We start from the raw sequence: 23,248 nt of genomic DNA, 5'->3' as shown, positions 1-23,248 counted from the left end.
ATTGCTAAGCCCTTAACTAAGCGCCCTGTAAACACTGTTGCTGATGTAAAGCGTTACTATGCAGAGAATGGCAGCCTGTTATTTTGGTGGCTGTGTCCTGACATTGGAAGGACCCCAGACACTTGACCTCATGTGTCTGGGGCTAAGCCTTGTGTCCTGCCCTGAAAAGGAGCCGCAGCTGCCCCCTCTGGCCTGATGAACCTAGAGGTGTGCCTATCTCTCTCCCTGCTCTCAACCCCCCTCCCCCCAAGCCTGAGGCTCCCACCCGCAGGACTAGAAGTTTTCGTGTTGGAAGAGAGTGCTCGGTCCTGAGTCGGCTCTCGGGTGAGGATTTGTCTCCGAGCAGATGGACACATACGTCAGGGAGACACATCAGGGGCCGCTGCTTCCTGGGCTCAGGGATGCAACGTGGGCTGGTGGGCCCCTCTTCCTCTTCCTCCTGTCGAAGATGAGTGTCCCCTTCTTCTGTTTACTAATGGCCCCCATTTTCTGTGGCAGCGGCAAGTACCTCCTCTACGAGAAGAACGAGGTGAAGGCACGGGACAGACAGTGGAAGAAATATGAGTTCCATTATGACAACGTGCTGTGGGCTTTGTTGACCCTCTTCACTGTGTCCACAGGAGAAGGCTGGCCACAGTGAGTGGCCCGCCACAGAGTCCCACGGAAGAGTCAGGGGGGCCCCAGGGAGCAGGGTGGGGAAGGGTCTCAGAGCCCAGTGCTGAGAAAGGCCTGGCTGAAGAGAGGTTGGCTCCTGGCTTCCCGAGGTGGAGACCCCGCTAGGCACACAGGGCGGGCGGGGGGTGGGGGGAGCTGCCACCAGAACAACAGCCTACAAGTGCGGCTGGGCCCTGTGGAGGCAAAAACCCAGCCCTCACTGGACTCAGTCCGCCAGACCCTGTGTGTGGAACGGGCAGTGCTTCTAATTTGTAGAAAGGCTCCCCAGACACAGGCCGTCATGTCCTCTTAACCCTTCCTGTGCCAGTGAGCGCAGATCTCCAAGACCAGAGTGTGTGGACGTGGCATTTCCCAAGTCCCTTTGACCACAGGACCATTCCTCACCCAGAATGGGGTGAGGGCTGGGGTGAGGCTGAATCGTGCGCAACACCAGGGCCGGACCTGTCTTTGCTTAAAATGTTGGTATTTTTTGTCATCATGGGTTTTTTTCTGGGTTTGTTGTTTTTTGTTTTTTGTTTTTTTGGCATTCGTTGTGATTTGTTTAAATATTGCAGTAAAATACTATTTCTTTTGATGACTGAGAGGCTTGGCACCTCCTTAATTTGTGTCCAAGGCAAGTGCTTTACTCTACTCACCCTAGTCCCGGTCCTCCTCCCAGAGGTCTCAGAAATGCAGGTTGATTCCAGTGTGTGCCCTCAGCATCCTCGCCTCCCTCCCTCCCGCTCTCAGGAAACACACCAGCCCTCATGTGCCTTTCCACCCACCCACATGCACACTCAGTACCCACTCACATGGGGCCAGTGCTAGCCCATACGGCACCTTTGAGCAAATTTTTTAGACAGCCTTCCTCAACAGACTTCACTTCCATCTGTCAGAAAATCATTGCAATATACTTAATGATTTTGTTCAAATAAGGTACTTCATGGCCACGTGCCCAAAAGTTGTCATCATAAATACACAAATCTATCATGTCTACAGTATGAATGGCACCCCTTAGATGCAGAACCCTTGAGCAGTGCACAATCTGTGCAACTGTTCAGAGCAGCTATGCACATACACACCCACGTTCATCCCCACTACCCCTTCTCAGCTCCCACTACCAGCTGTGCTTAGATGCCCCCACACACACTCATATCTGCTTCTATGACCCCATACACCCTCCCATCCACCACCCCCAGCCTGGTTTCCCATCCCAACTTGGCCAGGCCTTAGTAGGCTAATTTCAGGAAGTCACTTTAAATTGCTAAACCTCAATTTCCTCATGTGCAAAAGGGGGCCAGTGATAACCTCCCTGAGAGGGTGGCCAAGAAAATAAATAAAATCATGTCCAGCACTTAATAACCCTCCATATGCAGTGGTAAAGGTAACTGACACTGTTGCCAACACCCCCCAGAGACAAAGGAGGTGGGAATGCTTCTGGCTTCATAAAGTAACCACAGTAATTGGAGTCGGAAAACAGCGACTACTCATTTCTTTGCTGTTTTCTCTTAATATCTCCCTCCATTCCTGTCACCTGTCCCACTTTCCCCCTCTCCCCGCCCCATCCCTCACAGGGTCCTCAAGCACTCCGTGGATGCCACCTTTGAGAACCAGGGCCCCAGCCCCGGGTACCGCATGGAGATGTCCATCTTCTACGTCGTCTACTTTGTGGTGTTCCCCTTCTTCTTCGTCAATATCTTTGTGGCCTTGATCATCATCACCTTCCAGGAGCAGGGGGACAAGATGATGGAGGAATACAGCCTGGAGAAAAATGAGGTGCCGCTTCCCGGTTGCATCCTTCATTTAAAAGTTGATGACACCCCCAATACACACACAAACACATACACACGCACATGCACACACACATTCACACCCAGGAAACAGCTTTTGGGGGCCTGTGGGGAGGGCACAGCAGCATTCCGCAGGCAGAATTCTGTCTGCAGGGCAGCCCATCATGGGGTTCCCAGAGGAAAACACACCGACAGAGGGTGTCTGTATCAGTCAGTGTGGACTAGGTTATGCCACAGTAACAAACAGCTCCAGAATCTCAGCACCAGATATCCACAAAGGGATTGATTGATATCTTGCTCAACACCACATGTCCAGGTGGCTCTGGTCCACATCATCTTTACTCTGGTTCCTCTCTGAGACACTTCAGATCAAGAAGAGAGAATGGCAAACCCTGGTCCAATTTTTGTAGTCTGTGCCCAGAAGTGACACATGTCCCTTCTGTCCACATCTCATTAGCCAGAGCAAGTCACACACCAATGTCTGATGTCAGTGGGGTGAGGAAGTATGATCTCCCCGAGGGCGGGGTGGTGAATATTTATGAATGAAAATCCAGTCCTCCGGAGAGTACAGACATGGTGCTTTGCCCTTCTAGAATCATCCAAACTAAGCGGAAGACCTGGAATGCGTCCCTCCTCTGCTCCGTTGGCCCCTAAGACTAAGTAGCCATTATTCCTTCCAACCTCAAAGAGAAGGAGGAAAAGAAGCATTCAGTAGGAAAGAACGGTTAGACTTCAAAGTCAGACTTTGGTTCAAGTTCAGGTTTGGCCCACTTGGCAGCTGTGCCACGTCAGGCGAGTGGCTTACCCTCTCTGAGCTTCTGTTTTCCTCCCCTGCAAAGTAGGTTTATTGATAGTACCCACTTCCCATGTTTGCTGAGGGGATTCAGGGAGGTCATGAGGGACATGTCAGAGCAAGATTGGGCAGACAATGACTTCTCAAGGAGCTGTAGCTGTTGGCAGGAGAAAGTGGTCATGGTGAAGGGCTTCTGGGAGTGAGGAATCTCGGCTGGGGACAGGCTCGTGCAGATGTGCCAGAGAGCCGTGGCCAGTGAGATGGGGGGTGCTCAGGGTGCAGCCGCCTTTCTCCTGCCCCCAGCCCTCACGCCGCCAGCCTCTCTCCCGCAGAGAGCCTGCATCGACTTCGCCATCAGCGCCAAACCACTGACCCGACACATGCCCCAGAACAAGCAGAGCTTCCAGTACCGCATGTGGCAGTTCGTGGTGTCTCCGCCCTTCGAGTACACCATCATGGCCATGATCGCTCTCAACACCATCGTGCTCATGATGAAGGTGAGCCCCCAGCACTGCTTAACCCCCACGCGTGCCCGCCCCTCACACCCACCTTCCTCTGGCCAAATGACGCCATGTGCCCCAAGTTTCCCCAGGCAGACCAGACTCCGTCACCACCCCCGAGCCTCTGCTCTGGCTGTTCCCTCTGCCTGACACACGGTTCCTGCCCCTTGGCTTGGCCAGCTCCTTCCAGCTGCATCCCCCAAGAAACCTTTCCTGACCTCCCATGACTGCACGAGGCGCCTATCTTTGCAAGCACCCCATCAGCGATCCCACGTGCCATAATATCAGCATCAGGTTGCCCGGCGCTTTCCCCCACCAGCTTGTGAGCTCCCAGGGCCCAGGCAAGTCCTGGTCACCCCTGAGTTCCTAGGGTTCAGCGAATCCCTGACTCTGAGGGCACAGGAGGCCCTCGATAAATGTTCAGTGGATGAACTAAGGAAGGAGGGGCAGGCAGGGACCTTGCAACTCTTGGGGTCACAGAGCCCCTTCAGGGTGAAAAGTCAGAATCTTTCACCCTGTAGCTGGGAGACCAAAGGACAGGATGTAAGCCCAGCTCTGCTATTTATCTCAGCATTTAACTTTACGCAAGGGGCCAGCAACTCTCAGGCCTCAGTTTCCCTGTCAATGAAATGGGGATAATCATAATATCATGTTCCTCCCATCCCCGAGGATTGAATGAGGACGTTCAGGCAAAGATATGAGCACATTTCTCAACACTTCAAAAACACTCGATATTTAAGTTGCTCATTTTTGGATTGGCGAAAAAGCTGTGCCTATTTTTGCTTGAAACTCTTCTCCATAAGCAAGTTCTTTTATCTTTTCATTGTTAGAATCACGAGCAGTTTCAAACAGAAAGGAATAGGACAGCACAGTGCTTCTCAGACTGCAGTGTGTTCATGGATCATCTGGGGATCTCGTTAACATGCACATTCCGGTTGGGCAGATCCGGGGTGGGATCCTGACATTCCAAGCAGCATCCCCCGGATGCCAGGGCTGCAGGTCCCTGGACCCCACCCACCCGGTCTCCAGCACCCAGAGGTGCCCATTGTGAACACTATGTTCATTTCATCACTTTGTTTCTCTTTTTTCTTGAGGTGAAATTCACATAACATAAAATTAACCATTTCAAGGTGTGCAGTTCAGTGGTGATTTAGTACATTTACCACGTGCAATCACCACCTCTCCCTACTTCCAGAACATTTTCATCACCCCAAAAGGGGACCCCGTCCCCATGAGCAGTCACCCCCACCCCGTACCCCTCCCGGAGCCACCAGCAACCATCAATCTGCATTCTGTTTCTATGGATTTACCTATTCTGGACATTTCATCTATTTTTTAAAATTATTTTAAATGATAGACACCACAATATTTTGCCCTTAAATTCTTCAGTATGTATTTCTAAGAAATAAGAAATTTTCCTACATATTCTTTTTTTTTTCAAGATTTTATTTATTAGAGGGCGCCTGGGTGGCTCAGTCGTTAAGCATCTGCCTTCAGCCCAGGTCATGAACCCAGGGTCCTGGGATCGAGCCCCACATCGGGCTCCCTGCTCTGCGGGAAGCCTGCTTCTCCCTCTCCCACTCCCCCTGCTTATGTTCCCTCTCTCACTGTGTCTCTCTCTGTCAAATAAATAAAATCTTTAAAAAAAAAAAGATTTTATTTATTAGAGAAAGCAGGAGCGGGGCAGGAGGAGTGGGAGAAGCAGACTCCCTGCTGAGCAGGGAGCCCTACACGGGGCTCCTGGGATCATGACCTGAGCCAAAGGCAGACACTTAACTGACTGAGCCACCCAGGCGCCCCTTAATACATATTCTTATGCTCGACAAGATGAGTGGTAATTCTCTAAGATACGTATTGACTCGTCCCCAAAATGTCTTTTACAGCATGAGTTGGGTTTTTTTGTTTTTTGTTTTTTGGAAGTGGGGAAGGGCAGAGGGGAGAAGGAGAGAGAGAATATTAAGCAGACTCCCCGCTGAGCACAGAGCCCGACACCGGGCTCCATCTCACGACCCTGAGATCATGACCTGAGCTGAAATTAAGAGTCGGACGTTTAACCGACTGAGCCACCCAGGCGCCCCATGAGTTGTTTTTTGAGCCAAGATCGAAACGACTACACATGGTCTCTGGTTTTTGTCTTTGAAATCTCTGTCTTCCCGTACCTTTTTTTTCCCATGCTGTTGACTTTTTGAGGAAACCAGATGAGTTGAATGAAAATGGTCCCACCTCTGGGTGTGTTGGTTTTCTCATGGGGTACTGTAACCTCTTCCTCCACCTGCCAGGTCTCCTGTAACCTGGTACTGAGGGCTAAAGGTTATAAACTTGAATCTAATTAAATAGTTTGGGCAAGAAGAGTTCATAAGAAGTCAGAATAGAAGGGGCGGGTTGCTGACTGGAAAGGGCTGCAAGGAAACTTTTGGGGTGCTAGAGATGTTCTAAGTCTTGGTCTGGGGAGAGGTCTTATGGGAGTGCATAGGTAAGGATCTAAAGAGAGAGAGGGGCGCCTGGGTGGCTCAGTCGTTAAGCGTCTGCCTTCGGCTCAGGTCGTGGTCCCAGGGTCCTGGGATCAAGCCCCGCGTCGAATTCCCCGCGGGAAGCCTGTATTTCTTAGAAATACATACTGAAGAATTCCCCGCGGGAAGCCTGCTTCTCCCTCTCCCACCCCCCCTGCTTGTATTCCCTCTCTCGCTGTGTCTCTCTGTCAAATAAATAAATAAGATCTTTAAAAAAAAAAAAAAACAAACAGAAAATCCTGCAGAGCAGATTCTGCAGACATCCTCCTGCATCCCATCGGGAACGCCATCAGGCAGGCCGTCCTGGGATCTGGGATGCTAAGGCAGGACTCAAGATTTAAGTGCTTGTTTTGATGTGAGAAGATTAGCCCAGCCCACAAAGGGCTTGCCTGGGGCCTGGGTCACCTCCACAGGATGTTGGGAAGCCCCGTGTCCAAGTCCTGCCTGCCCCAGGACAGGATAGTCGCAAAGCTGCGGCCCCAGCCCCAACCCTGCCCGCTGACCCCACCGTCCTTCCTCCTCCCTACTCCAGTTCTATGGGGCCTCGGTGGCTTATGAAAACGCTCTGAGAGTATTCAACATCGTCTTCACCTCCCTCTTCTCTCTGGAATGTGTGTTGAAAGTCATGGCTTTTGGGATTCTGGTAAGTACGGCCTTGGGGCTAGAGCTGTGGGTTGGGGGGAAAGCCCGGAGGAGCACTGGGTGGTGGGCGGGTGCTGGTCTCCCCACCTGGCCCCAAGACCCCCAGCCCCAGTCTGGTGGTTTGAGCAACCCTCCAGTGCCCACAGACCCTATGTAGGCGTCCCTGTGCTTGCCAAGTAACACCAACGAGACCCAACACTTGTTACTGTGTCCCATGTGCGTCCTGGTGCAGTCATTCCTCAAAGTGATCCAAAGGGTAGGAATAATTACCATCTACTTTAAGGAAACCGAGATCCAGACAGGCCAAGTCCATGGCCTTCCAGCCGTTCTAACCACAATCCACAGTAAGACATACATTTTACAACGGAGGCAGCATGCTGACATGCAAACACAACCGAGATGAAATGTTCCCAAATCTGTGTCTGCCCTTGTTGTGTGCCCTGTGCTCTGAAGCTGTGTGTTCTCCTGATGGCCTTGCTTTTCTTTTTAAATGCAGTCTGGGCCCCACTAGCTTGCCTTCATCCCCCACTGATGCAAGTGGTCTTGACCAGAGCACATTGATCCCTAAAGGGATCTGTGGATGCAGCTGGGGTGGGGGCGGGGGAGTGTCTGTGAAATCAGATGTGAAAAAAAAACCCACATCTGTATTTTTCACAAGCCGCTAACCGGACTTTCACATTTCCTTCCATCTTGAAGGCAAACAGCCCCCTGCAGCTTTACTGGTACAATCTGGGTCACAGATAAAAATCAGATATTTTCATGGTGCATGATAGAGATCGCAGGCACCTCCAGATTTCGTTTGTGTTCCTCTTTGCTTCAAATGCTGGTGACTCTCAAACCTACAGCTAGAAATTATGTAGTTTGTTAATGAAGAAGTGCATTAATCATTAGATCATTGAAAAAAATATTGTGATAAGCGTATTTTAAGATAACAGGGGCCCTTGCAATCCTGGGTATTTTATTCCATGCATTTACAAAGCTTCCTCTAAGAAGGCCTTCCCAGGTGGCCAAAGACATTCACAGTCCCCCCCGCCAAAAAAAAAAGTGAAGAAGGCCTGAACTGGTGGGGTTGTGTGTCGGGGTGACTTCAAGAAGATCCCCCAGTGAGTGGTCAAGCTCACACTTGATACAAGATGGCTTCCCTTCTGACCACCCACTGAGTCCACCTCTCTGAGGAGAATGGTGTACAAGCTGTGCCCTCAGCCAGGCTCTCAGTGGGATGGAGGCTGGCTTCTCACCTTGGCTTCCCGAGGTGGCAAAGGGTGTCAGGGGTGGCACCAGAGAGCCCTTGATTCAAATCACATCGAGACTGTGTCACCTCCCCTCTCTCCATCTCGAGGGCCCGTCCTCTTCCTCTTCCTCAGAAGAGCTTGTGCAAACTCCAGCACAGATCAAGTGTGTCTGCTTAAAGTGAGGGTGAAGCCTGGCATGGAGTGCCCCATAAATGCCAGGAAGGTCACAGGATGGCTCATCACCCCACTTTTCTCCTCCTAGGCAGGGGCTCCCAACCCTGTTACCCAGGAGGAGCACTTGGGGAGATTTCTTAAAATTGAATGATGCCCCAGAGCCAACCCCAGAAGTTCAGATTCACTTGGTCAGGTGGGGGCCCCCCGAATCTGTATTTTTTTTTATTTTATTTATTCATTTGAGACACAGAGATACAGAGAGAGAGCATGTGCAGGGGGAGAGGGAGAAGCAGGCTCCCCGCTGAGCCGGGAGCCTGATGTGGGACTCAATCCCAGGACTCTGGGATCACGACCTGAGCCGAAGGCAGGCGCTTAACCATCTGAGCAACCCAGGTGCCCCCCGATTCTATATTTTTAACAAATACCCAAAGAGAGCCCAAGGGACAGCCTGGGGTGTCAGGTCCTGTGCTGAACATCAGGCAGGCAGGGAAGGCACCCTGCATCCAGAGCAAGTCAGCATTTCAGTCCTGGGGATGCCACCAAGATGGATCGCAGAACATGTATAGGGGGCGGTGATCAGGCTCTGGTGTGCCCATATCAGGGTGCAAATCCTGCCTCGGCCCCTTTCTAGCTGCCTGGCCTCAAGCAAGGCACTTGGCCTTTTTCTCCCGTTTCCACATCTACAAACTAGGAGTACCATACACCCAGCCTCCCTGGGCCATGGGGAGCATGGTGTAGGCTCAGGCACGGGACCTGCCCAACACAGCTGTGCTGTGTGATTTTTGAATCCCCGGTCAATCTTCTGGTAATGAAGTGGTTCTACCCGAGGGCTGGGGCTCTCTATCTCCCCCACCCCTGACCATCTCACAGGGGTCTGCCTGGAGCCTCCCCCTCCAGCTTAGATGAAGCCCCAAGATCACCATGTGCAATTTAGGCGATGGGGGAAGCTCTGTAGTCCAGGAGCTTGAGGCATATGGCCAGACACCTAGAAAGTCGTCTTCAGGGCGCCTGGGTGGCTCAGTTGGTTAAGCGACTGCCTTCGGCTCAGGTCATGATCCTGGAGTCCCAGGATCGAGTCCCGCATCGGGCTCCCTGCTCGGCGGGGAGTCTGCTTCTCCCTCTGACCCTCCTCCCTCTCATGCTTTCTGTCTCTCATTCTCTCAAATAAAAAAATAAAAAAAAAAAAAAAAAAAAATTTAAAAAAAAAAAAAAAAAAGAAAGTCGTCTTCACTGGGACTCTCCAGAACACAGCCTGAGATAAGGATTGAGTGCAAGGAATTTATCTGAAAACCCAGGAAGCTCAATGTGGGGGAGGGGGAGTGAGGCAGGAGCCAGAAGACAGCCAGTACAGGGTGTTATGGGGCACAGTTCCATTGAGGATCAACAGGAGGCAGCAGAGAGCACATACTTCAGAGTCCTTCCACTTGAGGAGAGGAGAGAGCTGGGGTATTTATCCTGCAGTGCCCATCAGTCAGAGTCAAGGGCCACTCCCAGGGGAGCTGTTAATTCCGCAGCAAATTTGCAACCAGAAGATGCCCCTGGGCAGAGTAACTGAAAGGGGGTCATCGAAATATGAGGGGATATGTGCAGGGCCCCAGCAGCATCTGCTAAAATACCAAAAGTGTCAGTGGAACCCGAATTCCTTTTAGCTGAGTATAAAATAACCTCCATTCATTGAGCGCCTACTGTATAACCGAACTCCCCGCCTACATTCACATTCATGATCCGATTGCTGTTATACCCCAGTCTTCCAGAAGAGGGCTCTAAGGCCCAACCAGTCCAGCTCCAAGGACATTTAACTCACACATGCTGAAAGAATTTGATCTTGGAAAGCACAGCTCCAAAGCCAGGGTTCTTCTCTGTGAGGCAGAGAGGCTGCCACAGGGTCAGACGCTCAGATGGACCCCTCAGAATGGGACCCGAGCCCCAACCTGGCCTCTGCTTTGTGGGAATGCTGGGAAGGCCTGCGTGGGGTGTGGGTCACACTGAGCCTTGAGGGCAGTCAGGATAGATCAAGTTTAGGTGCAATAACAACCCCCACATCTCAGTAACTTCGGTCAACAAAGGTTTTGTTGACGTTCAGCAAGGGGAAGGGGGGCTCTTTGCCTGGTAGTTACACAGGGACCCAGGCCCACAGAGCAGCCACCACCTGGAACATTGATGGTCACCAAGCCCAGGGTTAGAGTCCTGGTGAGTCCCGCGCTGGCCAGGAGGTGGTCACACTGTCTCTGCTCAAAACCTATTGGCTGTAACTAGACACACAGCCCCATCGAACCACCAGGGGGCCCAGGAAGTGAAGCCTGGCTTGTGCCTGGAAGGCCTTTGTGCCCCTGTTACTATCCCCCTTCTTCAGATCAGGAGGTGGAAGAACAGAGGTTAAGTCACTGGCCCACGGCCACACAGCAGGATGTCAGCAAAGCGGGGATGTGAACCCACAATCCACTCTTAGCGAGCTAGAACGAGGGGGGTCTTGAACACAAACTCTGGACTCACCCAGGCCTGGGTTCAAATCCTGACTCTTCACATCTGTGCTGCTCACCTCAGATGGGCGAGTAGCATCAGGCTGAGCTTCAGTCGCCTCGTAAAATATGGTTGATAATCCTTTGCCCGAGGGTCTACATGAGGATCCCAGTGACATCATTTATAAAGCATCTGGCGTGTCAGGGAGCCCTCAGATGTGTCAGAGAGACAGGCAAGCCCACAGGGTAGCCCTCTCTCTCCAGCGGAGCTGAATCGGGCTGTGGAGGCCCCCTCTGGGGCCGGGAGAGCCATGGGGTCCCAGGGAGGGGGAGCTCAGAACAGATGATCCTGAGCAGCCCAGACAGCAGCATTGTGCTATTTGAATGACCAGAAGTGTTGCGGGCACTCGGGTTGATCAGCAGCTGTGCCCCTAATGTACCCCGGGGCCGGCCGTGGCAGCCAGGCGTGGAGCCCTGTGTTGGCATCCCTGTCTTGTGGGTCCCCATTCTAGAATTATTTCCGCGATGCCTGGAACATCTTCGACTTTGTGACTGTTCTGGGCAGCATCACTGACATCCTCGTGACTGAGTTTGGGGTAAGTCTCCCGCCAGCTTCTCTGTGGGTAACTCCTGGCTGGGTGGAGAATGGGGGGAATCTTTCAGAAACAGCAGTCCCAAAAGCCACAGCTGACTTGGGCCAGCACTTGACCGTGACCAAAGAGGGAGAAGCGGGGACCCCAGGGGCAAGGGCAGCCCCTCAGGAGGGCAATTCAGGGAGACGGGGGAGCCCAAAGCCATGGCTATGTGGCCAGCTCTGCAGTGTGAACTCCCCGGCCTCGTGGCTGTTGACTTCTGAATATACAATATGGATTGAGACAATTAAAGGACCCCAAGGCTGAGCACTGCCCCCAAACACCACACAGTGTTGGGGACCCAGAAAGAACCAGCTTCAAGTCCATTCTGCTTGAACTAACCACCTTCTGGTTCATGGGGGGAGGTTCAGGAGGGAGCCATGGCCCTTGAGCCAACAGGGGACACCACTGTCAGGGCCTTAGGAAGGTCCCCAGGATGTCCACCCTCTTCCATCCCCAGGCTTGGGAGGCTTGTGACTTGGGGGGGTCTCTGAACCCCTCTTCGGTGGCCCCACAGGCCACACCATCCTTCCCCCTCATCTGAAAGACTCAGGGCCCCAGAGCTCCTATCTCAGACCCCCTCCTTGGCCATTTGAGAGTGAGCCCAGGCCTGGCTGCCCTCAGGAGACCGGAGGGAGGGCAGGAGATCCTCACAGGGAGAGCAAAAGGGCAAAGACTGTTGGAGCCAAGGGCGGGAGGGGGCATCAACCTCATCATAATAGCAATAAAAATAATGCCTGGCAAGAAAGGCACACTCAGTTGCATGACAGGCGCTGTGCCAAGCAGTTCACATGAATTAGCTTGTGGTACAGGTCAGGGGGGTCAGGACAGAAAAGAATTCCCTTGGAGGGTTCAACTGAAGGGACTGGAAAGCAGAGACCACCCACGGAAAGGAGGGGAGGGGGGCAGACCAGGATGGCAAAGTGCCCAGCACCCCACCACCATGGGGAGCTGTTACCTGCCCAGGTGCTGAAGCAGGGAGGAAATCCGAGCTGAAATGGGGAGAGGCCGCCTGGCAGGAGCCGTGGACCTTGAGGGACAGAGCCCCTGCCCGAGAGGAAAGCCAAAGCAGGCCCAGAACCCTGGGAGAAATACCCAAGCCCATCTCTCCTCCACCCTCCATCTCCTGCCAGGGCCTTCCATTGGCCAAGCTGAGCCAGAAGGGAGCCAGAAGGCCAGGGAGCCCGGCAGGGCCGGGGCGTGGGGGATGTACAAAATAGGCAGAGAAAAGGGAAGAATAGACCTGGTTGGGGTGTGGCCCCATTTCACAGATGGGGAAGCTAATGCTCGGTACTCGGGCAAGTGAGGGACCTGCCTAAGGTCATGCACCGAGACCTGGTGACTCCTGAGAGCTCATCGGTGGCCCCGTTAGAGCCCCCAGCAGAAAGGGACCAACTGATCCATTCTTCCATCCTGGAAGGCTGGTGGGGCTGAGTCACTCCACAGAAGAGGAGGCCATTCTCGTTGTGTCCCCCCAACACCTCCTTCCCAAGTGGTATCCCGGCCATATCTCTGCCTTCAGCTCCATTGAGCCAGAAATTCTCACTTCCCTTCATCCCATGCCTAACACCTTCCTCTAGAGAGGCCAAAGGGGCTGTCCCCATTGGGCTTTGCAACCTGGCCCCTGGGCCAGAGCCTCAGTTCATCTCTGTCCTAAGCTTCTAAGGGATCCGGAGCTCCAACTGGCAGTCAAAATAACTCACCATCCTGCTGAGCACTCTACAGTTTTGAACCAGTGGCCCTCTGGGTCAAGAGGTCGGAAGGGTGGCCCAGCACCCCAGCCAGGCAAGTGGAGGAAGTTGGTTGAAACCTCCAGTTGCCAGTAAGAGATCCATAGGACTGGACCCCAAGGGCCCATTCTCCAGGCTGGCAGGATAGGGAGGGGCAAGAGGATGAGGCACAGGGCCCAGTTCAAGGACACCAGGACTATCACAGTGACCACACACCCCTCCCTACAAGCTGTTTGACTTTGGGTGGCGTGGATCACCTCCTCTCATGTAGAATGGGGATAACTGTTGCAATTAACCTCACTGGATCCCTGCAAGCTCCACATTCACTCATGCATTCAGTAGGCATTCACTGAGCACCTGCTGCATGCCAGGCATTGCTGTTAAGTGCCCAGAGACCATGAACAAAGCGAAAACAGACAAGAATGCCTGCCCCACGGGGCTGACGTTCTAGGGAGGGAGTCGGCAGCTTTTAACAAGTGCGAGCGATCCACGTGAAGGGTTTGGCACAGAACCTGCCAGGAAATAGATCATTCCTGAATGGCAGTTACTATTATTGCTATTATTTACTGTGAAGGTACTTGGGTCTGCTGTTTGTTCACCAACCACCTCCCCCGCCCCATCCCCCCGGGGCCCTGAATTAGAATCATCTGGAGGGAAAGATAGAGGGTGGGTGTGTGGACCCTTTTAGGATGTTACCTTCCCAACCTGCCGGGCAAGGAGCCCACAGCCACCCCTTTCTGGGTCCCAGGTAAGCCCGCTAGGTCAGGCCAGAGCTCAGCCAGGCTGAGGCAGTGAGAGCCAGACCCTTGCGAGGGCAAGTCCCCAGGGTTTGGGGGGGAGAGGGCTCGGGGGGCCCCCTGGGCCTCAGCTGCCGCCCCCAAGTGGCCGGGTGACGTGGGTTTGCCCTGCGTTCAATGGATAATGACTGTGTTTCTTGTCTTGTCTCTTTTCATGCCTGCTCTTTAAACTGTATATTGGCACAACGCCGTCTGAAAAACTCATCCAATCAAAATGCACTATGAAATTCATTTGTTCATCCATGACGTGGTCTGTGTGTTCATACACCAATGACTATCTCCCAACCCACCACCCCCACTCCCCGCCCGGGAACCGAAACCCATTGGTTTTTTGGCACTGGTTACAAATCAACCTAAAAAACGCTGAACACGCCTCCCCAACTGCCCCCGCCCGCCCGCTCCCCCTCCATCTTCAACATCTGCATCTAGAATCCGGTTGGTCTTACTTCTTTCTGAAGTCTAAATGCCTTACATTAACTGTGAACGCATCTTCTCGCGTCAGCACTGCACGTCCTGTCCTGGGCTTTGGACTTGGGTTGCCTGATGCTCCTCCCAGCCCCCCTCCCCCATCTGTCTGTCTGTCTCCCCAGCCCACTCCCACTCCCTCCTCATTCCTGCAGCCCCTCCTTCCCTCCCTCCCTCCTCCTCTCTTTCTCTCTCTCTCACCCCACTCCTCATTGTTTTTATTGGGTTCTGAATTGGGGTTCTCTGCGTGGGTTGGTTTGCATCTTTTGCAAAGAGAAGACTGGGTTTGCCCTGGTAGCACCTCCCATAAGACTAGTCAGCTGGCTGGGTCTCCCGCCCCATCCCTTACCCGCATCCCTACACTCAGAGCCCTTGGCCACCCGCTCTTCGCTCCTGTCCCCTGTTCACCTTCATGGAGCCTGGGCTCCAGGATAGCTCACCCCACTCCAGGCCCGTGGGTTTGACTGGCCAAGTCCGAGGAGGAGGTCTGAGGGCTGGGCAGCAGGCAGGCAAAGACTCTCAGAGGAGGGAAACTCGGAGCAGGCCAGACGAGGCCCTCCCCTGGAGCCCTGGTCTTCACATGGTTGCATGCCCCACATACACACAGTCACTGGACCCATGTGCCCCCCCTTCCCACATCCACACTCTCCCCCCTTACTTTCTTGTTCGGGTGCTCTTCCTCTCTCTCCTCTCCCCACCAAACACCCATGCATACCTGTCGTCTCTGTTCCATCCATCCACCCTGCACACACCATCTCCATCCCTCCCACCTCCCTTACTTGGCTCCTTGCACACTTCTCACTCTGGTACATTCCATCTGCCTCCGCCTCATCCCTACCACCTCTGCGCCCCTTTGAAGGACACCCTGAATGGCACCTTTACACCAGGATCCCTCCCGAGCTAGCAACACCACGTGCACTCATCCACCAGACATTTCACGATTCCAAATGTGGTGCCACAAGCAGAGTGGTGGGCTGAAGTGGACACCATCACTACCACCCCCTCGCCTAAACCCAAAGTGGGGGACGCCGGGCATTGGTCAAATAACCACTCTCGAACCCACCTGAAGTTTCGGCTGTGTTATGAACTAAAGGATAAGCATTGTTAACAAAAGAGGGGGGAGAAGAGCATTCGAGGCCCAGAACAGCACGTGCAAAGGCCCGGTAGCAAGAAGAATCGTGCGGGAGTCTGGGTCTACAGGTGAGGGAGTGTGGCTGGAGCAAAGAGCGAAGGAAGGCTGACCCAGGGACAGTGAAGAGGGCAGAAGGGGATGAGCCCTCGTGGAAGCCTGAGAGAATCTGGAGCAGGGGCAGCATCGGAAGTGTGATTAGATAAGATGGCTGAGGCTGCGCAGGAGTGGCCAGGCAGGATGCTGGGCTGGAAGGGAGCACCGGGGTCCCCGTGAGAGGGGACTGGCCCCCTGAGCAGGGGCTTTTCCGGGACCTGGGGATGGGTTGGGTCCGGGCTGGGGGAGGAAGGTACCTGGAGGGATCTGAGTCTGGCTTGAACTGGGAGATGGAAGTTAGGGAATGCCAGAAGAGGGCCAGGTTGGGGGAAGAGCACAGGTGTAGGCACAGAGGGTTTGAGGTGCCTTTAAGGGCGCCCCGGAAGAAGTCAAGTAGGCAGGTGGTTATGGGATCTGGAGCACAGGGGCAAGGTCAGCTGAGGTGGGGTCTGCAAGTGGCAGGATTTCTCCGGACCCTTCAGATGGCTGGTTCTCACGTTTTTCTGAGTGTGACAAGCCTTCCAGGGCCTGCGTCCCACCCCATCAGCCTTGAACCGGGAAGCACAGGGCAGGCTTGGAGGAGAGCACAGCCGCTCCTTCTTGGGCTGTGGACGGAAAGATGGAAACTAGGAAAAGGGAAGTCACCAGAAGTTCTGCGAGCACATGAAGGACTCGATGCAGAACCAAGAAGAGATGGAGGGGTGGATGAGGGCAGACAAGCACCTTCCCATGCCCCATCCCCTGGACCTCTCTCATCTCCACCCCCTACCTCCCCCATGTGTCTCCTCCCTCCGCTCCAAGAAGGGCAGCATGCTCTCTGCACGCGTCTCCCTGCGAGACCCCCTTGCTTCTCCTGCATGGTGGCAGACTCCCCCCCCCCCCCCGCTCTACCCTGAGTCCCTGGAGGCTGCTCCAGGCCCGCCTGCCTTTGCATGCTGGGCAGAGTCCACATGTTATGACCCGCCCTGTGAAGGGATGGCTTGTACTCTGGGGATGGTCGGGAGGGGCTGGGGACACCTGGGGCCATCGGCCCCATCCCCAGGTAGAGCTGGGTGGCCAGGCAGGGCTGGGAGTCAGGTCAGCTGGGCACAGGGGGTGAGTGACTCTCAGCTGAGCTGGGTGTGGGCGCTTATTTGAGGCCCTTGGAACATTCTCATAGCGGTTGGGCCCCGTATGGTCAGGGTAGGATCTCCCAGCCCTTTCCCCATCCTAGAGGCCTAAGGGCCAACTGATGGGTCCCAACAAGCATCCTAGACTTTGCCAGCCAGTCCAGAGGCCTCTTGTCAACTCCAGAAATTCCTTGAACTCCCATCCCTGCCTCTCAGCTCCCAGGCCAGACCCAGTAGCTGGGAAGCCCCCAGGAGCCACCAAGTAGGATGTCCATAGAGAATTCATCATCCGAACTTTTGAGAGCAAAAGGGGAGCTGTGACTGTCAGGGCGACCGGTGTGGTCACCCCTGTGCCATTTGAGGGGTGAGGGCTAGGCCAGTGGAAACCTGGCTACATGGCCTGTGTCTAGATAAAGCTTCTCTGCCTCCAGCCTGCCAGTGGACTGACCAGCGGAGCTTTCCTTGTTTGCCTGAGGCAGGGGTCTCACACTCCAATGCCTCCAGCATCGAAGCAGGTGCCATAGGCCAGGAAAGCGGGTGCCATTTCTAGGACGTGGGGGACCTCGGCAAACTGGAGGGCATGTGGCCTGCGTCACGGGGGCAGCCACATCTAAGCCCCAGCTAACTTTTGCTAACCTGGAGGCAGGTCCAGAGTTGCCAAAATCGCCAGATTTGGGGGAGAAATCTGATTTTTAAACACTGGCAACTCTTTTTAATCGAAACAAAACAAAACTGCTCAGGCCCAACAAGATAGCTTCACCAGCCAGATTTGGTCCATTTGTGACTTTGAGCCGCCTGTCCCCCAGCAGCGACCCTGAGGCCCCAGCAGGCAAGCCCCCACCCCCTCCACCCCCGGGGCAGCCAGAGCCCACCTCCTGCTGCTCTCTTGGCTCCCCTCCCAGCTGACCACCCCCCTTCCCTGGGGGGGTTCTCCCGGCTTGGGCGGGAGGAGGTAGAGGCAATGACTAGTCAGGGGGTCTTTGAGCAGAGGCAAGGTCCACGCAGGGAGGTCCTGGGGGCAGGGACGGCCCCACCTCCAGCACCGGCCCCTCGGTGGGCCTGGGCTGCTTGCGAGCTCACCCACCCACGGGCGCTGCGTACTTCCTGCTTCCCGCAGGCCTGGTCCCGTGCTACTCCACCCAGCCCCAGAAGCTGAGAAGCCATCCCTGAGAGGGGGGAAAAGGGCCCCAAATGCATCTTCTCCGACTCAGCGGGCAGCGAGGACTCGCCCTGCAGCCGACCAGCCCCAGCTCCCTCCCGTCCTCCCCATTCCCGCTCGCCAAGGGGGTAAGAAAAGATGCTCTTCCGCTTCTCCGATTGGCTCAAGCCGCTGCTCCTCTTGGCCGTGGGGTGAGGTCAGGGCGGGCAGGAGCGGGTGGGCAGCTCGGCAGGGCAGGGCAGGGCAGGGTGCCCGTTGAGTCCCACGACAGATGCATTTCTGGCCTGGAGCGTAACATGCCCTGGGAACCCGCACATGTCCACCAGGCCTGAGCGCGCTGGCTACCCCCACCCCGCCCTGGTGTTTGTGCATCGTACACGTGTGATGGATTCGGCAACTTGACCCGCTTGTGTCCTATCGTCTCAGTGCATTTGGTTGTTGGGAGAAACAAAAACCATCTCGATTTTTTTCCTGATTGGATGATTCGGATATATTTTCTTTTCCTTGTTCTTTTGTTATTTCTTCCCCACCCCTACCCCACCCGGTTCCTTTCTCTTCCTTCCTTTTTCTTTCCTTTTCCCCCATTGCGGGTGGGGCTGGCAGGGAGGGTTTATGCTTTTGAGTTGCCTTTTCCTCCCTTCCACCCTCTCCCCCCCCAACTTTGTTCCTTTTTCAACGTTTTTCCTCCGCACCATTGCATTAATAGTGCTTTCTCTCCCTCCTTATTTGGGGTCTGGCTTGCTTTTCCTGTTGGTTGGCTTCATGTAGGGGCCTCTGTGAGTGGTGACGGCTCTGAGCCCCCGGGGGTGGGTGGATAGTCACACTTTTCTCTCCATCTCCCCAGAATAACTTCATCAACTTGAGCTTTCTCCGCCTCTTCCGAGCTGCCCGGCTCATCAAACTCCTCCGTCAGGGTTACACCATCCGAATTCTTCTCTGGACCTTTGTGCAGTCCTTCAAGGTGAGCCCCTGATGCCAGTCTAGGGCTGAGAAGATCTTACCCCCACCCCTGCTCTGGCTGAAAGTAGAAATCAGGTGGAAATGCCTCTGTGGTGCACTTTGCTGAGAGTCTGTGATCTGCACGGCTCTTCTCTAGACCGCCTGCCCCTGGTGTGGCTTGAGAGCTCCAGAGGGAATGCCCCTGATACCTTCTTGCCACTATGGCCTCAAAGAGGCCCACCAAGCCCTGGCACTACTCTGGCACAGCATGGGGCCACCAGCCCCATGGAGCAGAGCGCTGGGACAAGGGAGGGAAATGGTGGGGGTAAGAAGCCCCCCTGGCACTCTCCTTCATTACCTTCCTTCCCACCAGGCCCTGCCATATGTCTGTCTGCTGATTGCCATGCTTTTCTTTATCTATGCCATCATCGGGATGCAGGTGAGTGCCAGTCCCCTAGTGTCCCTAGAGCCCTCCCTGGGAAGGCCACTGTCCTGAGGCAGGGGTGGGTCAGGGGAACCCAGTTTGGAGAGAGAGCCATGACGGTTGAGTGGAGTTTCCCTGAAGCCACTGGGGGCATGGCTGCCCCTGGTCATCACCCTCCGATTCCCCAGGTGTTTGGCAACATCGGCATCGACGTGGAGGATGAGGACAGTGATGAGGATGAGTTCCAAATCACTGAGCACAATAACTTTCGCACCTTCTTCCAGGCCCTCATGCTTCTCTTCAGGTGAGCGGGAGCACGTGCTTTCATGCTCCTCTTCTGGTGGGGGCGTGTCCTCTTCCTGTAGGGGGCGTGTCCTCTCCTTCCTCTTCCCGTAGGGGGCGTGTCCTTTCCCTCCTCTTCCTGTAGGGGGCGTGCTGTCTTCCTTCTGTTCCAGTGAGGCTTGGGATGGGTTTGTGGGGGGCCCAGGGACCCTGGCTGTGCAGAAGCTAAAGGTCCTGGGATCCAGGCATAGAAGGCATTTTCAGGCATTACTTCACTGAATCCTCCTGACCATCCTGTGAGGTGGGGATTCTTGGCAACCCCATCTGACAGGTGAGGAAGTTGAGGCTAATAGACCTGAGGCTTGATTCTTAATCCTGGCTGCACATTAGAGTTCCTTCATTCATTCATCAGAGGTTTATTGAGCACCCACTGTGTGCCAGGCATTGCGGAAGGTACTGTAAACAAAGCAGAAAGAGATATTCTGTGCCCTCCAGATGCTTCTATTCCTGCAGAGGAGAAAGGCAATCAGTAAGCTAATGATGGAGAGTGCAGGAAGGGGATAAAATTCAAAGTTAAGAGGGAAATGGAGGCACAAAAGAACAAATAATGTATGATTCCACTTATATGAGGTGCCCAGAACAGGCAAATCCATAGAAAGAAAAGGTGGACTAGAGATTGCCAGGGGTTGCGTGACTGGGATGGATGAAAGATTCCGGAGGTGAACAGTGGTGATGGTTGCACAGTATTGTGAATGTACTGAATGCCACTGAACTCTACCCTTAAAAATAGTTAAAATAATCAATCTTTTTTTTTTTTTTTTTAAAGATTTTTTATTTATTTATTTGAGAGAGAGAATGAGAGAGAGAGCATGAGAGGGGGGAGGGTCAGAGGGAGAAGCAGACTCCCTGCCGAGCAGGGAGCCCGATGCGGGACTCGATCCAGGGACTCCAGGATCATGACCTGAGCCGAAGGCAGTCGCTTAACCAACTGAGCCACCCAGGCGCCCAAAATAATCAATCTTTTTTTTTAAGATTTTTATTTATTTATTAGAGAGAGAGAGCACAAGCAGGTGGAGTGGCAGGCAGAGGAAAAGGGAGAAGCAAGCTCTCAGTTGAGCAGAGAGTCCAGAGCGGAGCTAGATCCCAGGATTCTGGGATCATGACCCAAGCCAAAGGCAGACACTCAACCGACTGAGCCAGCCAGGGACCCCTAAAATGATAAATCTTACATTATGCATACTTGGGGATGAGAAAAAAAATTTTTTTTAATTTAGCAACAACATCTAAAGGAATGGAGTGCTGGTAGGTCATGCCTCCCTGGAGGCAGGTGACACGTGAGAGAAATAGGTGAGGGAGGGAACCACGTGGATATCTGAAGAAAGGCAGGCCAGGCAGAAGGTATAGCAAGTGCAAAGGCCCTGAGGCAGGAGCATGGCCAACATGTTTGAAGACAGTGAGATCCCAGTGTGCCTGGAGCAGAGACCTAGGGAGAAGGAAGTAAGAGATGATTATTGCCTGGAGGAACGGGAGCTTTTAAAACATACCTACCTACATCCCCAGGCCCCACCCCAGACCAACTGAAAGCAAGCCTGTGGGAGTGGGACTTTGGCATCAGCATTGTTTAAAGCCCCGCCCCCCCACCGTGAACTTTAATGCACAGCTAAAGGATGAGAATCACCTCTCTGAGTTCCCAGAGAGAAAAGGTGGCGTACCTAGAACTTGAGCTCATGTCAGTCCAACTCCAGAGCCCCGTGCTAATATCCTTGAAGGATATTAGCGTCCAGGGCTGGGTGCCCAGGTCCCTGATGATGTCCCCTCTGCGTTCCTCAGAAGTGCTACCGGCGAGGCTTGGCACAACATCATGCTTTCCTGCCTCAGCGGGAAGCCATGTGATAAGAACTCTGGCATCCTGACTCCCGAGTGTGGCAATGAATTTGCTTATTTTTACTTCGTTTCCTTCATCTTCCTGTGCTCATTTCTGGTGAGTCTGTGCACATATGGGGGGCGGAGCGGGGAGGGGAGGCCTCTCTGACCTGGCTCCCACTCCGGGGCAGAGGTTTCTCTAGAATATGGCTGTGTCACAGATTTGCTCCCTCCAGAGCGTCTCTGAGCCGGCTGCGGATTAGGTTAACCAGGGATTCTCAACGTCGCCACTGTTGATATTTGGGGCTGGCTCGTTCTCGGGGTAGGGGGGCAGGGGGGCTGTCCTGTGCATTGCAGTGTGTTTAGCAGCATGCCTGACCTCCACCCTCAGGTGTGATAAGCAAACATGCCTCCCGACATTGACAGTGCCCCTGGGGTTGGGGGGAAGGGCAGAATCTCCCCCATCTGAGAACGGCTGGGTTTTACTGAGAGAAAAACTAGCGGAGCTGAGAGCTGGTCCCCTGGCCCGGCTGGTTACACAGGATGCTAGTTATGCCCCCCTCTTCTTCTGGAGCAGTCAGAGCGAAGTCAGAAGAACAGAAACTCTCTAGATATTGTAAGCAGAGGAGACTTAATACAGGGATTGGCTACGTGGGGTTGAAAGAGAACTAGAGAACCCTGGAGTCACCAAGGATTCCTGGCTGTGGGAATTAAAAGGAAAAGAGGGTGGATCAACCCACCCCGCTGCCCCTGGCTGTCTGCGGCCCCAGGACACTTGCAGACGGTGATGGTTTCCTGTGGTTGTGCGCCCCCCCTTAACCAATCACAGCCTTCGGTTGTATGACTGCTGCCTGGGAAGCCAGAAAGTAGGGGTCGGCCACACCCAGCTACAGCCTGTTACGTGGGAAGGAGGAGGGTTCCCCGGATGCTACTACCCAGGGGGAGACAAATCACGATGTTCAGTAAGGGAGCAACATTTGCAAAGGCTTGGAGGCAAAATGATGCAAGCTCCCTGTGTACCTAGGGCTAGAAGAACACATGAAAAGGTGTTACCAGGTGTAGATGAGGGCAAGAAAATCAATTCATCCGTCCGTCCGTCCATCAATCCATCCAGGAAATAGTTGCCGATTGCTTACTTTGTGCTGGGGCTGGGAATACAACCCACATGGAGCGCTGACTTTGGCCTCGTTGGGGGGCTGGTGTGGGGAGATTTGGGGTCATGGCGGTCCCTTGGGCTTGGCCCCCATTTCATGTAGCCTCTCCCCCCTCTCTCTCCTGCTCTGTCTCTGTCCATCACTATTGGTCTCTGTCTCTTTGTATTTCTCTGTCTCCGTCTTTGTCTCTGTCTCTCTGTCCCATCTCCATTTCGGCATGTTTCTGGGGCTCCTTGTGTGAGTGTGTGTCTCTCTTCCCCATCCCCCCATCTTTTTCTTTCTCTGTCTCCCTTTCCCCATCTCACCTCTCCTTCCCTCTCTCTCTCTGGGCCTCCGTGTATGTGTGTTTGGGTGTGTCTCGCTCTCCCCCACTCCCTCTCGGCCCCCGGGGTCCCCACAGATGCTGAACCTCTTTGTCGCCGTCATCATGGACAACTTTGAGTACCTCACCCGAGATTCCTCCATCCTGGGTCCCCACCACCTGGATGAGTACGTGCGTGTCTGGGCCGAGTACGACCCCGCAGCATGGTAAGGAGTCATCCGCACCTTCCAGCCACATCGCCCACCTTTCTCTGGCACTAGAGCCCACGAGGCTAGGTCAGGCCCCAGACTTTGGGGCATTGGGTCCCTGGGGAGCTAGCTGGGAATCTCCGAGTGGTCAACCTGGAGGAAAAAGATGAGAATCAGCGCCCTCACGCACTACAGGTGAAATGGT

General features: G+C 54.1%; 1 protein-coding gene across 9 annotated transcripts in view; it reads left to right on the top strand.

Annotated features, from left to right (window-relative positions):
- The window catches only part of CACNA1A (calcium voltage-gated channel subunit alpha1 A), a 282,305-nt gene that overhangs the window by 238,324 nt on the left and 20,733 nt on the right, over nucleotides 1-23,248 (top strand). For 6 of the 9 annotated variants that reach the window (XM_032396091.1, XM_032396093.1, XM_032396092.1 and 3 more), the window contains 11 exons: nucleotides 499-636; nucleotides 2,229-2,430; nucleotides 3,570-3,734; nucleotides 6,780-6,890; nucleotides 11,267-11,350; nucleotides 14,343-14,348; nucleotides 18,716-18,832; nucleotides 19,184-19,249; nucleotides 19,423-19,538; nucleotides 21,347-21,497; nucleotides 22,934-23,061. In XM_032396091.1, coding sequence (XP_032251982.1) covers nucleotides 499-636; nucleotides 2,229-2,430; nucleotides 3,570-3,734; nucleotides 6,780-6,890; nucleotides 11,267-11,350; nucleotides 14,343-14,348; nucleotides 18,716-18,832; nucleotides 19,184-19,249; nucleotides 19,423-19,538; nucleotides 21,347-21,497; nucleotides 22,934-23,061 — 1,284 coding nt within the window. The remainder of the gene's footprint in view (nucleotides 1-498; nucleotides 637-2,228; nucleotides 2,431-3,569; nucleotides 3,735-6,779; nucleotides 6,891-11,266; nucleotides 11,351-14,342; nucleotides 14,349-18,715; nucleotides 18,833-19,183; nucleotides 19,250-19,422; nucleotides 19,539-21,346; nucleotides 21,498-22,933; nucleotides 23,062-23,248) is intronic. The other 3 variants (XM_032396095.1, XM_032396096.1, XM_032396094.1) reach the window with 1 other exon arrangement.

Source organism: Phoca vitulina, unplaced genomic scaffold (assembly GCF_004348235.1).
Source record: "Phoca vitulina isolate PV1807 unplaced genomic scaffold, GSC_HSeal_1.0 scaffold89, whole genome shotgun sequence".
Lineage (NCBI taxonomy): Eukaryota > Metazoa > Chordata > Mammalia > Carnivora > Phocidae > Phoca > Phoca vitulina.
Note: the sequence above shows the minus strand (reverse complement) of the source record. Positions and strands in the feature narration are given on the sequence as shown.